The sequence below is a fragment of the Lycium barbarum genome, chromosome 11 (genome assembly GCF_019175385.1).
Source record: "Lycium barbarum isolate Lr01 chromosome 11, ASM1917538v2, whole genome shotgun sequence".
NCBI lineage: Eukaryota > Viridiplantae > Streptophyta > Magnoliopsida > Solanales > Solanaceae > Lycium > Lycium barbarum.
In genome coordinates, this window is record NC_083347.1 from 40,856,470 (window position 1) to 40,873,911 (window position 17,442).

General features: G+C 42.0%; 1 protein-coding gene across 2 annotated transcripts; it reads left to right on the forward strand.

The window, feature by feature from the left end:
• The first annotated feature begins 3,440 nt into the window (after positions 1-3,440).
• LOC132617387 (uncharacterized) lies at positions 3,441-8,527 on the forward strand. Of its 2 annotated transcripts, none has more exons than XM_060332378.1 (3): positions 3,441-3,595; positions 5,989-6,186; positions 7,967-8,527. In XM_060332378.1, exons 2-3 carry the CDS (start codon positions 6,005-6,007, stop codon positions 8,151-8,153), a joined length of 369 nt encoding a protein of 122 aa, XP_060188361.1. In that variant the 5' UTR covers positions 3,441-3,595; positions 5,989-6,004; the 3' UTR covers positions 8,154-8,527. The 2 variants fall into 2 exon arrangements, with proteins under 2 accessions (XP_060188361.1, XP_060188362.1); XM_060332379.1 differs by having other exon boundaries at positions 3,589-3,723.
• The last annotated feature ends 8,915 nt before the right edge of the window (positions 8,528-17,442 follow it).

The window sequence follows — 17,442 nt, forward strand, 5'->3', positions numbered from 1 at the left end:
CGAGAGCGATGTAAGAACAGTTATTCAGTTTATGTATCTCAATAATAAGTATCAAAACCCATTTATAAAGCCTCTTATCAAGTTACAACTTCAAATATGCCTTTTAAATCAATTAAGATAGTCATCAACAATTCCATAAGAGAATAAGAATGTCACACATGCCAATACAGGCCCAAGAATCAAGCATATCGCGCATAGCGCACCACACCGGAACATATAATTCTCGGTGGCTATCCTTCCTCTTCTCGGTGGCTATCCTTCCTCCCGAATAGCTAGGCATAAATCACACCCCGGGTAGCGAATCCAGCGGTTGCCACTCTTCCTCCCGAATGGCTAGGCATTAACCACACTCTGGGTAGCGAACCCGGTAGTGGCCACTCTTCCCCCCGAATGGCTAGGCGATTACCACACTAGGATCCATAGTGGCTACCCTTCCTCCTGAGTAGCTAGGCCAAACACAACAATAAAGTTCATATCATAGAAGTCAATTCACAATTTGTCTCAAAGTAGTCACACCATCCATTAGCATTAAAGTTCATTATTCCATATCGTAAAGATAAACCATTTCAAAGAACGTCTTGAAAACGTTTACACTTCTTTAACCAAGATCTCAATGCCATAGTTCAATATGAAAACATCATTACCAACCCTTAGCCATCATTATTGATCATCTCTTATAGAGGAAAAACATTTATAGCTTATATATGTACGTAGGGCATGATACAAACTAGGTTTAATGTGGGCTTGTCCCCTCACGCACATTAACCATAATTAAAGCAAAAAATAGAGTTTTAATTCATGAAAAGTTCACCTTTTTATTCAATGAAGAGCCTTAAAAGAGACATACAAATCACAACCACAGAGTTCATAAAAACCGACCGAAAGAGTATGTTCAAAAGAGACATACAAATCACCTTTATAGTCAAAAATGGTTTTTAAAAAAGACATACCTTAATTCCCGCTCAAGCGTACTTCCCACAATCCAAGAATTATTCTACAATATTTTTAGATAGGAGAAGTTAGAACTCTAACCTATTTCCACCTATAAACCCTTCTTACCAACGAAGGCTAGGGTTTTCATCACTAGAACGTGTTCTTGAATACTTCATGAATCAATCATGGATTCTAATCTCATAGGACAACCTACACTAATATCACAAAATTCAAGGATCATACCTTATTGAATGAATATTAACTTCTCCCAAACGTCCCTATCTTCTTCTCTTTCTTGGGTTTCAAGAATCTAGGGTTTGTGGAAGATGAACTAGTGTTAATTTGATGTTAGATTGATGAAGTAATGATGGGAATTGATCAAGAACTTACCTCATATGTTTTGGGGAAACCCTAGGGTTGTTTCCTCTCAAAAAGTCATCCAAAACGAAGTGGGAATGAATATAACGAAGTTAGGCTTTTATAAAATTCGGGAAAATTCGTTTCAGGCGTAAAATGGCCTGGTGCGTCGCCCAGGGCGGCGCACACAGTGTATCCATTTCGACGACGCCAAAATTTTGAGTTTGCTGGAAATTTGGCTTGGGGCGCCGCTTAAGGCGCCGCGCACGCCTAATTTTCGCACTGCACAGATGATGCTCAGTAAAATAGGTATAACTCCTAGCACAGAGCTCTGTTAGAGCTGGGCAACCTACCGTTGGAAAGGTATTTTAAAGATCTACAACTTGCATTAAGGAAGTTTTCCAAAATTCCCAATCTATTTGTACGAAAATGGCTTATAAGTCAGACCTACTGAAATTTAGACGAGTTTGAGAACTCTTACGAAATTCACTATTTGCAGGGGCGGAGCTACAGTGTAACCGGGGGGTTCGGCCAAACCCAGTAACTTTTGCGTAGACCCTATATTTGTACTAGAAAATCTAGTAAGTTTATATATTTATTTGCATCCGAACCCACATACAAATGCAAGCTGATGATTCAGTGGTTTGAGGCGCGGCTTGTAAGGCCCTTTGTTTCCCCGAGATGTGGGTTCGAGACCCACATGTTTCATTTTTTACGCTAGTTCCTATTTTGCTATATATATGCTCTCTTTTTTAAACAATAAAATAATATATACAATAAAATAATATAGCTCACTCCTGTATTAGTTTTTCCCTAGGCTTAACTCGTAAGCTTTTTTTTCTTTTTCCTATGTGTAGGTTTTTATTTTTAAAAAACAAAACATAAAATTAATAATTGAAAAAAATCAAAAAAGCAACGTCTGCTCTAAAACAAAACATCCGACTGTTTAATATATTTATTTCAATAAATTAATTACCGGTACTTGTTCATTAGTTGGCGGTTGTTATACATTAACTTGAGGTCATTGTACTGTCTTAAAATTCCGAACCCCCAAACCTCAAATCCTGGCTCCGCCTCTGACTATTTGGGTTGACTTCAAAACGACTTCTTATCACCCAAATTCATCCCCAATGGATTAATATAGCCAAAATATCAACTTAATACTGGTTTTCATACATTCACACCTAACTCAAATTTACGGGGTGTTACAGAAACCGACATCATAAGGTCGGAAATTTTAAATAAAGAAAAAACTATTGTGGATTAGAGGCCGTTTTTTTTTTAAGGTTGGTAAATGTAGGGGCGGACCCACGCTATGCTTAGGGGTGTCATCCGACACCCCTTCATCGAAAAGATTTTGTATATATATATATATATATATATATATATATATATATATATATATATATATATAATCTGAAAAACTGGAATATACATACACATAATATAAATCACACTACTTGATCAATTGAGCTGTGTAGGCCAGTTGGTTTGGTGCCATAGTAAGGCAGCGCTCTTCCTGAGTTTGAGCCACAGCAAGCACGCACTAGTTTATTTTATTTTCATGTTTTTTAATTAAGTGTACTAAAAAAGTTAATGTTGCTAGTGAGATTCGAACTTCCATCTCCTTGTCAAGTTAGAAGAAACTAGACCAGCCTGACTAGGATTAAATTTAGGTAAAATGGTAGAGATTAAATTAGGTCAAGTTACAGAATAGAATTTTGTCCAACGAGGAACTGGATCCCAGCTTATGAGTACGATTGGCTGGAGTATATTGTCAACACTGCTTACAAAAAATCCTGCGTACGTCACTGGGTAAATGCGGTTATTTAGTATTGTCTATAGATATTTAAGTTTATACTTCTTGATAAGAGGTACATTCACAAAACACGTGTCTCAGAATTAGCAAGTTTTAAAAGGGGATACATGAGACGTGGAGGTCTATTAACGTGATAGAGGCCTAGTTGGGCCAGTTTGCTAATGATAACAGCATTTTTATCCTATTTTTAGTAGTTCAGGGGTTATTTTTTTTTATTTTCAATAGTTGAGGGGTAATTTTTCCCGTTTTCAGTATATAAATCACAAGGGTAACAAAAGAAAAAGAAGAGAAAGAAAAGGGGGGAAAACAGACGTAAAGCAAAACCCATTTCTGGGGCAAAAGGGTAAATGGTGGTAAGTGGAGGAGAAAGGTCATTGTGACATAAGCAAAAGTTTCGGGGATTTAGCAGAAAAACAAAACCCAAAGGGGCGCAGCCATCACAAAGCCTCGCCTATCATCTTTCCTTCGCACAGAGCAGACCTAAAGGTGCATTTTTTAGCTCATTATATTCTGATTCGATTTCCTTGGCTCCCTCCCTATATTTTGGGATTATTGTTTTTTATTTCTCTCTGATCTTGTTCCGTAATATTTGCTGATAAGTATATCGTCTACTGGTAAGTATGTGTCAAGGAGATTTAACTCTATTTTTGGGGGGTTTGCTTGTTATGATTTTGTGGTGGGGTTTTTGTTTGACTAAGCAATGGATCATGATTCTTTGTCTGATCTGTGATATTGGTTTGTATGTGCCTAGTTTGATTTTACTTTTGGGTGCTTCAGGGAAACTGCTTGTTGATTTTCTCCGTAAACAATTAGCGATGTTGTTTTGTATTTTGGTGTGCATTTGACTAGGCATGATTACGTTTTGTAGCTTAATGGTAACTGGTAGATCGAGTAGTTTAAATAGTTTTACGGGTTTCTCATTTGTTTAAGTTTATTGGTGTTGGGCAGTATGGAGAGAAGAACATTATTCGGTTATAATTACATTTTTGGACCTCTCAAAAGAATAATAGCCAGCAAATGTATAGGTTCTGTATTATTAAGTATAAATATACATAATCAATGTATACGATATGTATATTTTCGGCTGATGGGCCAAAAATGAAAAAAAACCCAAAATTATTTTGGGGGTTGTGGAGTTGGATTCAACCATCTTTCTTATTCTAAGAACATTTAGAGAGCATCATGTAAAGCTCCATTTGATTTTTTTTTTTTTTGGCTGGCTGAGCTTCATGTTGGTTTTCTGTAAGTGATAGTGTACCATGTTTATTTCATAGCTGAGCGAACTTGATTGTGACTGAAGCATAGTTGTTTGTTGCGTACCTTATACTCCCTCTTTTTCAATTTAAGAGAATCTATTTCTTTTTTACGCCGTTTAAAAAAGGATGATCCTTTTCAAAATTTGGAAAAATTTATTTACCCATTTTACCAATAATGAGAAGCTTTTAGAGCCACACAAAGTTATGGTATGTTTAAGACCACAAGTTTCATACAGCCACACAAATATTATGTCATGTTTAATATCACTGGTTCCAAAAGTTTGTCATTCTTTCTTAAACTCCGTGCCTAGTTTAATAGGTTCACATTAATTGGAATTGAGGGAATACTGTGTTCGGTTGGGGTGGAAATAGGAGGGTTGTAGGAGTTTTCATTTCTCTCCTTGATAAGGAAGTAAATGAAGATGGATGAATGTGGAGGAGTTTAATGCCTTCTCGGTGGAAAATCCTTGAACCCTTCAAAGTATGGTTGGAAATGAGAAGTATGACACTTTTACTTCCCGTCCAACCACACCAAACAATTGCAAGTTTTAATATTTCACCTCCCCATTCCCTTCTAGGAATTAAACTCTAATAAACATTAGAAACTTGCTTATGCAATGGGTATGTAGATTATTTAAGAAGAAGTCCTTTGGAAAAGGTGATGAAAGAGAAATATGGAATGCAAAATCAATGGTGTACTAAAGAAGTATGGACCAGCAGGGGTTGATTATGTAAAGATTTATATGGTTACAGTCATATTTGTTGAAAGAATTTCCTATAGAGTGCGGAATGGGAGGAAAATAAGAATTTGGCACGACAGTTGGCTTGGTCACACTCCAGTCAAATATAGAATTCATCACAGGGTGTCTGGGTTTATTAGAGACATGCAATGCACTGTTGGAGAAAACAGTGATGAACTGATTTGGAAAAAGAATCGAATATTTCTCTGAGTCACTTCTGGAGGAAGTAAGGCTGAAATCCCAGTGGCCATTTAAGCAGATTTTGAAGTTTTTAGCCCTACCAAATTTGTCGCTCTTGTATGGATTCTAGCTCACAATGCTTGCCTGACACAAGATAGATTGAAGAAAAGAGGTATTAGCTTGGGCATTAGATGTTATATCTGTGAAAAGGATGAAGAAACAGCTAACCACCTCTTCCTACAATGCAATGTCACAGCACAATTATGTGGATTAATTTTGAACATAATGAACCTGCACTGGACAATTCCAAGAACAACGGAGGAGCGGCCCAATTTTGGTCAGTGAGCGGAAGGAATGAGGATATACAAAAGATTATTCTGACAATGCCAGCAAGCATTTGGTGGAGCATATGTGGGAAGAAAGAAAAAAGAGATGTTTTGAAGGAATCTATAGTTCTGTCAGCAAGTTAATCCCAGCGTGCATTTGGTGGAGCATATGCGAAAGAAATATCATAGTGCTGACTTTTGTTAATGAAAATTTACTTCACCGTTTAAGCAAAAAAATGAGCTTAGGAAATGATTGTATATATTTTGGTTGTTGCTCTCGAATTTGGCAGAAAACAAGGAAGAGTATATTTCTTCTCTAATTAATTGGTCAGGTGTTATAGATGTTTAATTTTGACGTCCTCTATTGTTGTATCTAGGAATTTTGGGGAATTGATGGCGTCCAAGATTCAACAACTGCAATCTCAAGCATGTCAAGCTACAAAGTTTGTTGCCAAGCATGGTACTGCCTACTACAAACAGTTGCTGGAGCAGAACAAGCAGTACATTGTGGAGCCAGCCTCTGTTGAAAAGTGCAACGAATTGTCCAAGCAGTTACTCTACACTCGTCTTGCCAGGTTATATTCTCTCCCACTTAACTTGGTCTAAGTTTTTGTAATTAGCAGGGAAAAAGTTGCTTGGATTTGTTGTTTAATTTGCTTAGGTGCATAATGCAAATTTTGGCGTCTTCCAATCACTGATGGATCGTAATTATTTTTTTTATGCTTCATAAATACGTTTAAATGAAGGGACATGGATAGTGAGGATTCGTATAGCCGATCTAACTAGCTTCGATTGAGCTGTAGTTGTTGCCGTATGCTATACAAAAATACATGTAGGCTTTGCTCGAAAGTTAAATAGATGTAGTCCTGAACTTTTTCAATTCATCTAGGACTGCTCTTTTTTTTTTTCTTTTTTTTTTTTTTGAGAAGGTAACATGTTGTGTGTATTAAACACAAAACAGTACATGGGTTGTACTGAAACCATATTTACAAGTGAGCAGAAGAGAGTAAAACCAGTCTACAGTTCTAACAGGAACCTAATGAGTCTAGGATAGATATAGTATCCTCTGGGTAGATCTGGTTACACCAAAAAGAAAAAAGCTTAATACAGTTAAGTTTGATCTCCTGCATTGTGTTGCTGCTGTTCTCAAAGCATCTAGAGTTCCTTTCTTTCCAAATTGCCCACCAAATGCAAGCAGGGACCATCTTCCATCTGTTTATGTCATCTGCTCCAGCTCCAGCTGCCTCCCAACTAAAGAGAGCTTCAGTAATCTTTCTAGGCATTATCCAGGCTATGCCTCTGAGATTAATGAAGATCTTCCATAGCTGATCAGTTATCCTGCAGTGCAAAAATAGGTGACCAACTGTCTCTACTTCTTTTTCACAAAGAAAACATCTTGAGCACATAGTCCAGTTCCTCTTCGTTAAATTTTGATGTTTGAGCACAGCTTCCTTTGCCAGTAACCATGAGAAGCATGCAACCTTGCATGGTATCTTGGTCTTCCAATATGCTTCCAGGGCCAGTTGGTGACTTGAGGTGTTGGTTGGTTTATCATTTTATAGGCTGCATTAACACTGAATTTTCCACTACTATGTCCCTGCCATCTCAATGTGTCATCTCCGTTTTGAGTTCCTGTGAAGTTATCCAGTTGTTTGTAGAACTCAACCATTCTACTTATCTCCCAATCATTCAGGTCTCTTTTGAGTATCAATTCCCAACCTTGAGGTTCACATTTCAGCTATAGATCTCTGTTGGTGATGAGCTAAAGCATATATGTCAGAGAATAGATCCTTCAAAGCTCCATTACCCAGCCAATTATCATTCCAGATTCATCTAGGACTGCTTTTCATTTGTTACAATAGCAAAGCGCAAAACTTTTGTGCATTATAATGGGCAGTGTCAGATAAAATATCTAAGTATAGTAGATAGATAAAGTTGGTCTGTTAATAAATTCTCTTAAGTTGAATGAACATAGTGGATCACTTGCCTTCTATACTATGTAATTGAATCTTGCTCTACCTGACTTATTAGCTCACATGCAATGCAAATCCCTGTTATTTGTGCTTTTTCATATGATCAAATAGAAAGTGGAAAGGTCATATGCTATTCTATTTGGCTTTAAACTTCACCTCCAGCAACTATATGTGATTTTGAGTGTTATATTCTTCTACTAGATGCCCCGATGATTAAATTTACGCCCTTGCTGCATAATGTGCTATCTGACATTTCTGTCTGAACCCTCAAATAGCAGCATATGAGCCAAGTGGTGTGCATCTTTACATGACAGTTGGTTACAATAACCAACTGGATACACTGTTCATGATCATTTCTTAAACTTCTTTTTCTGTCCGACAGCATTCCTGGCCGTTACGATGCATTTTGGAAGGAGCTTGACTCCGTCAAGCAAATGTGGAAGAATAGGAAGGAGTTGAAGGTTGAAGATGCTGGAATTGCTGCTTTGTTTGGTTTGGAGTGCTTTGCATGGTATTGTGCTGGTGAGATAGTAGGAAGAGGGTTTACATTTACTGGTTACTATCCTTGAAAATCTCAGCTATGAAATTCATTGGGCAAATTGACCACTTGTAAGGGCTCGCTCGTTATTAGGATGGTTTGAGTGACAGGAAATCCATACAAGATTTTGTTCCCCCCAAATAGTTTTTGAAGCTGCAAGTCAGTGTTTACAATTATGTCGCAAATAATCTGCCCATTCTGTCTTCTTTTTCCCACTTCAGTGAAGTGGCTTAGATTGAACTTTGTAATAGTGAATTTAAATTTCCTCAGTTCACTGCTACCTGTGACAGTATTCGTTCTTGTTAATTCCTTCGAGCCTGATGTTTTGCATATCCATGTTTCAGATTGAAATATCTGTTGGTAATGTGAAAGTTATATTGGTATTTACAGCACACATTATTGATCCGAATTGTGTTTAGGATTATCATTTTTGTTTTTCATTCTTAGTGCATCCTTGCATTTGGACAGATTGAGAAATTTAAGTTATGGATAGCACTATTGAGATGTGAGTAATAAAACCTCTCTTTATGTTTTACAATTTTTATTCACCATAATTAAAGCATAAGTCTAGCCTTGGGATTGAGTCATAGTTCTTTGGCTAGAGAACAGGTCTACAATTTCTTTCCTGTCTAATTAATTTCCCTAATTTTTCAATTCTATGTTCCTAAAGCATTGGCGATCATGTTTGGAAGACCATCTAAATTGTCGTCGTTAGAACGATGGGAGCTGCTCTTGTAGATTAAGATCTGGAATGGGGGTTGAATTAGTGTATTTGGACATGATTATGTTCAAGTTCGGGCAAAATAATAATTGAAGTCTGTTTACCTCAAATTTGGATAATCAATTAAATTTGTGAGAGGGTATAGGACATGTGGTTAAGCCTCAATCTATTTGATGGAAAAAAAATATATATGGATATGATATGAAGAGACAATAATGATCAGAGATTCGCTATAGATTTATGTATCTACTAATATATGAGTATCACTTGATCGAACAAGCTAAAGAGATGAACACAACGAATTCGGATCAAAATACGATATTGAGAGAGATTTGTATATATTTTATAATATAAAATGTTCTTGATATGAGGAAGCCAACCCCCCAAAAGTAGGACAATGAGCCTTATTTATAGTATTGCCCCATGGGCTTCATACAACATGAGAAATTAAAAAATAAAGAGAAAACTCTGAGAGGGGTTAGGTTGGCCGTACGGTCTGACACCCGTACGATTGGCAGTTGAACATGGAAGGACATTATCGACGCGTGACAATCGCGTAACGGATCTCCCGGTCCAACGGCTGCGATCAAACGGACTAACGGCCACGATCAACTCGGCTATGGGAAAATCAGACCAAACAATGTTCTTCCCTTTCCTCGGTTCAAGCACTCCTCCGATCCAGAAAGTAAATCTCCATACCCGTGTTGACCTCTTTCTTCCCTCGGTCACCGGTCTCACCGGTCTAACATATATTCAATTTTTACCGTATACAGATAGTCCCCACACTTTCCGGATCAAAGTTCTATCGGAGTAACGGGAAGTGGATGAATCAAGAAACCGGTGACTCCATTTGTCCGTTGTTATCCTTTCATTTTGGCGGGAACTGTTGCCTCGTGCCCCTCTGCCATCGGCCACGTGCTTCGTCCCGGACGGTCCGCTCTGACAATCGCCGCAACGCACGTCGCTTCAAGTCATTCCTCATAATGATGGGACACGTGGCATTCCCTGATTGGCCGGGAACTGTAACCGCCTCAACCCCATGTCTATATAACGTCTTCCAACGCTCCATTTTTCCATTTTACGATGCCCTTAATCTCGTCTTCAATCCTTCATTTCTTACAGCTTCAGTTCTTCATTTCTTCTCCTCACTTACCATCTTCCAATTCACATCTCTTGTTGATTTGTTGCTTGTAGTACGTAAAAAGGAACGATTCTGCCAACTTCTCCACTTTAACCATTTTCGTTGAGTAGGCTGCTGCTTCTTCTTCTCGTTTTCTGCCATTTTTGAATTATCTGTCTGTTCTCTAATCCACTTTTTAACATCCCTTTCGAATTTTGCCAAATCTTTCTTCCAATCTTCAAATGTCTGCTAACACTGAAACCACTTCCCATGATATTCCCTCGGTTTCGTCTCAAGGAACCGAACCAACTTCTCCACCTAAGGCAAAAAGCACCTTCGAGCCCACTACCTCGGACATTATATCGGTCAAACCTAACTTCAACAAAGATTTTGAGGTCGAAAAACCTTCTTCGGTATTCGATAGAAGGTTTGATGTGAGACGATATCCCTCATCCATCACTGAGGTAAAACTCGAATTAGTCCGGGCTGATTGCGGGTGGGACACCCGATCAGTTCAAGTTTTTGCCCCCGGACCAAGCGAGTCAGTCACTGACCATCGGGAAGGTTTCTTATACGTTTATACTTACCCTTTCACTCTCAAGCTCGACCCCCCGGTCGATCCGGTCATCTTAGACATGTGCCGGACCTATAACGTAACCTTGGCATAGATTGGTCCGATTGTTTGGAGGGTCGTGGCCTGCCTCCAGCTGTTGGCCAATAATGCCAGGAAGGAGCTCACGCTGGCCCACTTGATACGCTTATATTCCCCGAGGTTGTTCCGGGGTGGCGTAATAAAACTGGCAAAGTGTAGCCGGAATCCATTTTTCTCAAAAATACACGAAGATAGAGAGGGGCTGGTTGGAGAGATATGCCCGGGTACGGACCTCAGACATTATCCCGGACAACTGCATGCCTTTTCCGGAAAGGTGGAATAGTAATCGTAAGTCTGAATGCTTTTAATAATTGCTTGTGTGTTTTGTTGAACTTCAGTTTATCCACCTTCTCACTATTCTTCTTATCTATGTTAGCCGTGGGTTGGATTTCTCCGGTCGTCCGGGATCTCAACGAATGGGTTACTGCTCTCCTCAGCCAACATGCCCACGACGATCGGACGTGGGGACACCTGTCACGTGGCCGATGGGTCGCCCAGAACCACGGTAATACCCGGCTTATATCCGTATTCATTGCATCTTCTACCCTTTTGTAACATCTTCGATTTTCAGGTCTACCTAAGGGCTCGGTGGATCTAAGGCCGGAGTCAGCAGTAGAACCAACAACGTCGACACCCGAGTTCGATTCAGCGGGTGCCTCTCGTATCCTTGCTGCCACCGCCAAGAGAAAAAGGCCCTCGGACAAAGGGCAGAAACCGAAGAAAAGGGCGAGGAGCGTTGTTAGGACTTTAAGGGACGAAGCAGAGCCCGAGCTCCTCGTTCGGAGGATTAGTGAGGCCCCTTCCGTGACTCCCATTCCGGAGGAGGATATCCCCGTGTCACCTCTCCCTTCAGCCGGGGAAGGACCTTCGGCTCCGGCATTACGCACAGGTGGGGAAGTAATTCATTACCCGGCTCCTTTAAGGTCGATTGAATTCATTGATATTTCAGGTGATGCTTCTTCCAAAGAAACCCCTCTGCAAAGGACAAGAAGATCTGAGGAGGCACCTGCTGCCGGAGCCGGTCAAAGGATTGAGCCGGTCCCCGAGACCGAAGCCCCCACAGATGTTGATCTGCTGCCCTACTACGAGACTGTCGCAACTTCAGAGATCCCTGCCTCTGCCGAAGCTGCTGAGATCCCTCCGAGTTCTCCAACTCCGGCCTCAAGACCGGATGAGTTTGATGACATGTTCTCGGACACTCCTTCCGCTATCGGCGAAGCTGCAGGATTTGGACATCTCCTGATCCCTCGGGCCACGAGGGCGGCTAATAGGACCACCGAGTCTGGTGCCAGGGACAACTTGGTGCGCACCTTTTCGGCCCCAAGTGTGGAACCGAGAAGGACAAGATCGGCTACGATCACCGTTCCCGAGGATTGCAGCTTTCTTTCTCGCCCGGTGGGTGTGGCAAGCTATCTGAGGCCCCTTGTCTCGGACTCGGACAAGCGAAAGATGAACGGGGTCCCTTGGCAGTGCCTCATTAACGAGGGTATGCACGCGGCCAACCGGGTAAGTTTATCAGCCAACTTTGCATAGTTTCACTGAGAATTTTAGTCTCGTTTGTTCAAGTTTTTAACTTGATTCATTTGAATAGTGTGGTGCTTGTCAACGAGGCTTTTGTCTGTGCTCAGCAAGAGGTGGACGATCTTAGGGGCCAACTGGATGCCCAAAGTCGAGAGACGGAGAAATTTCAGCACCTTCTGCGGGTGAAGGAGGATGAGTTGAACCGAGCAGTTACTCTTTCCAACCTCCAACCTGAGCTCGATGCAACAAAGCCTGAAAATCGTCGATTGAAGGGTGAGCTAGCCGAGATGGTCGAATATAACCAGAGTCTCGAAGCGGACAAGATCGGCCTTAGCCGAGATAACGCCCGTTTTTCCTCAAAGCTTGGTGAGCTCGAAACCACCATCTCTCAACTCCGGGAGGAGCTGGACTCTGTCAAGTTCGAAGCTACGAGCATGGCCGAGAGGCATCGGCTGCTCGAGTCTGAGAGTGCCCAGTATAAAGAACGTATGAGGGTGTTTGAGGAGAAAGCGGAGAAGAGGGCCCAGATATGTGATGATCTAAAAGCCGAGCTCGTGGAGACGGTTGATGCTAATGATGCTCTCAAGGCCGAGCTTGAATCGGCTACTCAAACGCAAAAGGTCCTCGAAGAAGATCGGGATGCTCTGATGGCAAAGCTGGCCCAGGCCGAGGCCGATTTGGAAGAAGCTCTAAAGAGCGTAGAGGCCACCGAGGCTAATACTACTATTGTAGCTGAGTAGGAAAAGTGGAAGTCTCGGAGGATCACCCTCGAGCAAGCCGAGCATGGTTTTGCAGATCTTCCGACGCTGATACTCGAAGCCAAAAGGGTCGAGGAGGATGCTAGAAGGGCCCTCGACGCAGATTCTGACTCCCAGCAGACAGTGTCCAATCACTCCGGATCCAGCCATATCGGATAAAAAGGGGCCCACACTTGGCTTTTTTTTTCCTTTGTAGGACTTTGGTTTTGGTGTAAAAACAACCTTTGTATAAATGGGAAATGCATTTTTCTTTACTTTGTTTGAATGTTCGTTATGACTTCTGCCCGAATTGTCGGTCCGTTTTAAGGGGTCATTATTTCTGACTGTGCCTGAATATCGGCTTTTTTCATCCGGTACATTTCGTCCGGGAATTTTATGGAATTTTTGCCCGTGGGACTTACCTTATGCTTTGTGACTTCGGACGTCTCCGAATCACGACGGGCATTTTTAGGGCCGGTATGTTTCGGCTATTTTGATTTTTTAGGGCCGGTATTTTTCGGACACCTGAATCTCAGCCTTAGCTAAATTTTGATGTAAAAGTCCCCGTTTGTGGGATTAACGATTTTGGCTCGGTTCACTATGACCTTGTTGCCTTTGTCGAATTTCGACCGTAGTGCCCGGTATAGGGTATATGAATGAAGCAGTGCCAAAATACGGCGATAATCATCGGGGTAAAGTGTTAATAGGAAGACATCCGAGATATCGTTATCCAAACTTTCGATAATTTTTGCATTGCAAGTATTTATATACATGAGAATTCCTTCTTCCTTTGCCGTAGCAAATACTAAATGGACACGATTCATTCTGATCGTTTGGTCCTTACATCAGAACCTAATGCAGAAGGTCCGGTTCTTGGTTTTGCCGTAGCAAATATTGTGTGGACACGATTCATTCTGATCGTTTGGTCCTTACATCGAAACCTAATACTATAGGTCCGGCTTTGTTTTGTTGAGCTCCTCCGATTTCCGCTAACTGGGGTATAATAGTCCCCTAGCGCTTATCCGAGCTGCAAGATCTGGTAAGCGCTATTAAGTCCCCATTCGTAGGGTGTGGCCCCGAGTTTCCGGGCGTTTATCCTTATCTTCGTCGAGTAGCACGTTGTACTTGTTGCCTAATTAAAAACCTTGTCGGAAAACCCATTTTGGGGTAAAACCGTACTAAGGAAAAGAGTGCAACACGTGTTTTCAGGCCTAGATTCTAACTTTATCCAGTACTCGACTTCTTGCAAAAAAGAAAGGTTAACAGAAAAACACGGGGAGTCCATACCTTAACAGTAGTATCTTTTCAGATGAGCCACATTCCAGTTATTGCGCAACTGTTGCCCGTCCATGGATTCCAACTGGTACGATCATTTGTCTGTTATCCCGGTTATCTTATACTGTCCTTCCCAGTTCGGACCCAGTTTTCCTTCGTTGGGATTCTTGGTGTTCAAGGTAAATTTTCGAAGCACCACGTCCCCAACTTGGAAATGCCGAAAATTGGCTCTCCGATTGTAGTACCTTTCCATTCTCTATTTCTGGGCTGCAATACGGACTAACGCGTTTTCGCGAAGTTCATCCGTGAGGTCGAGTTTACGGCCATGGTCTCCTCGTTTGACTCCTCGGTGGTATAGTTGAACCGGAGAGTGGGTTCACCGACTTCTACGGGAATAAGGGCTTCAGCCCCGCAGACCAACGAGAAAGGCGTTTCTCCCGTGCTTGATTTCGATGTGGTTCTGTAAGCCCACAACACCTCCGGTAATATTTCCCTCCAGTGATGCTTTGATGCTTCAAGTCTTTTCCTCAGATTTTGGATTATTTTCTTGTTTGTGGATTCTGCCTGTCCGTTCGCACACAGGTGATATGGAGTTGATACAATTTTATTGATCTTCAACCCCTTGAGGAAATTGTTGACTCTGCCACCCACGAACTGGGGTCCGTTATCAGAAGTTATCTCAGCAGGGATGCTGAAGCGACAGATGATGTGGTCCCATATGAAGTCAATGACTTCTTTCTCTCTGATTTTTCAAAAGTCTGCGCTTCAACCCACTTAGAGAAATAATCAGTCATAAACAGAATAAAACGGGCTTTACCTGGTGCCCATGGTAATGGACCAACAATGTCCATTCCCCACTTCATGAAAGGCCAAGGTGAAACCATTGAATGCAGCAACTCCCCGGGCTAGTGAATCATCGGAGCATGTCTCTGACACCCATCACATTTTCGGACCAAATTTCTCGAATCTTCCTCCATCCGGTTTCAGTAATAACCGGCCCTGATGATCTTTCGGACCAGAGCTTCAGCACCGGAGTGGTTGCCGCAGGTTCCTTCGTGCACCTCTCTCATTACATACTCCGTCTCTCCAGGACCCAAACACTTAGCCCGGGGTCCGAAGAAAGACCATCGATACAATTGGCCGTCTACCAAGCAGAAACGCGCAGCTTTGGTCCTTAATGACCGTGATTCTTTTGGGTCATTCGGGAGATTTTCATCACGCAAGTAGTCAATGTACTTGTTGAGTCAATCCCAAGTTAAACCCATTGTGTTTATTTCGGCATGTCTGTTTTCTATCGGCGTGTTCAACAAGTGCACCGTAGTCCCGGGGTTGATTTCTTCTCCTTCGACCGAAGATCCCAAATTCGCCAATGCGGCTTCGCTGTTCTGCTCCCTCGGTATATGCTGCACGGTCCATTCTTTAAACCGGTGTAGTATCACTTGGATTTTTTCCAGATACCTCTGCATTCGTTCGTCCTTGACCTCGAAGATGCCGTTCACCTGGTTTACGACCAAGAGCGAATCGCACTTTGCCTCGATTATTTCGTCCCCCATGCTCCGGGCTAATTCCAAACTTGCAATCATAGCCTCATACTCGGCTTCATTGTTAGTCAATTTAACAGTTTTAATGGATTGTCGAACGGCATCCCCGGCCGGCGTTCTAAGGACGATTCCTAGCCTCGAACCTTGGAGGTTCGAGGCTCCGTCCGTATGTAGTGACCAAATGCCCGAGGCTTTCCCCGAGGTTAGCAGAAGTTCATTCTCAACCTCGGAGACCATAGCCGGGGTGAAATCCGCCACAAAATCGGCCAAGATCTCGGACCTGATGGTCGTTCGAAGTTTGTATTCGATATCATATCCGCTAATTTCTACGGCCCATTTGGTTAGCCTACCCGATAATTCCGGTTTATGCATGATGTTTTTTAGGGGGTAAGTAGTCACTGCACATATCGGATGGCATTGAAAGTAGGGCTTGAGTTTTCTAGAAGCACTTACCAATGCCAATGCCAATGCCAATTTTTCCAAGTGGGGATAACGGGTCTCCGCATCCCCCAAAGTTCTACTTACATAATAAATAGGGAATTGCGTACCCGATTCTTCTCAGACCAAAACGCCACTTACCGCTATCTCGGAGACAGCAAGGTAGAGAAAAAGCCGCTCGTCCGCTTTTGGTGTGTGCAGCAGCGGTGGGCTGGACAAGTATCTTTTTAATTCTTGTAAAGCTCTTTGACATTCCGGTGTCCAAACGAAGTCGTTCTTCTTCCTCAATAAGGAGAAGAAGCGGTGACTCTTGTCCGAGGACCTCGATATGAAACGACTTAGCGCCGCTATCCTTCTGGTGATCCTCTGCACTCCTTCGACGTTATTCACTACCTCGATATCCTCGATGGCCTTGATTTTGTCCGGGTTGATTTCAATACCCCGGTTTGACACCATGAAACCCAAAAATTTACCGGACCGGACGCGGAAGGCGCATTTTTTCGGGTTGAGCTTTATGTTATACTTGCGGAGTACATCGAAGGTTTCCTGCAAATGCTTTAAATGGTCCTCTGTTTCCAGGGACTTAACAACCATGTCGTCAATATAAACTTCTATTGTTTTCCCTATTTGTTCTTCGAACATTCCATTAACTAGGCGTTGGTAAGCTGCACCGGCATTTTTTAGTCCAAAAGGCATGACATTATAACAGTAAGTCCCATATCGGGTAATAAAGGATGTTTTCTCTTGATCCTCCGGGTGCATCCAAATTTGGTTATACCCGGAGTAGGCATCGATAAAACTTAACATCTCATGCCCGGCCATCGCGTCGATCATTCTATCGATGTGAGGCAACGGAAATGAATCCTTCGGGCGTGCTTTGTTTAGATCCTTGTAATCAACACACATTCAAAATTTATTACCTTTTTTCGGCAACACTACTACGTTAGCTAGCCAGTCCGGGTACTTTACCTCCTGGATAGAGCTTATGTTCAAAAGCTTTGTTACCTCTTCTTTTACGAAGGCGTGTTTTGCTTCTGCCATGGGCCTTCTCTTCTGCTTTATCGGGCGAAACCTCCCGTCCAAACTGAGCTTGTGAGTTGTTACTTCCGGTGGTATACCTGTCATATCTATGTGGGACCATGCGAAGCAATCGGCATTAGCTCGAAGAAATTCAATTAACTTGTTCCTGAGCTCCGAGGTTAACCCCGTGCCCAGGTATACCTTTCTGTCCGGTAGATATTCGAACAAGATGACCTACTCCAGCTCCTCTACTGTTGACTTGGTTGCATCTGTGTCATCCGACATGACGAATGAT

Coding starts and splice junctions, on each gene's coding strand:
- LOC132617387 (XM_060332378.1), top strand. CDS start 6,005: ATGGCGTCCAAGATTCAACAACTGCAATCTCAAGCATGTCAAGCTACA. Junction 6,187..7,966: donor CTCTACACTCGTCTTGCCAG/GTTATATTCTCT, acceptor TCTGTCCGACAG/CATTCCTGGCCGTTACGATG.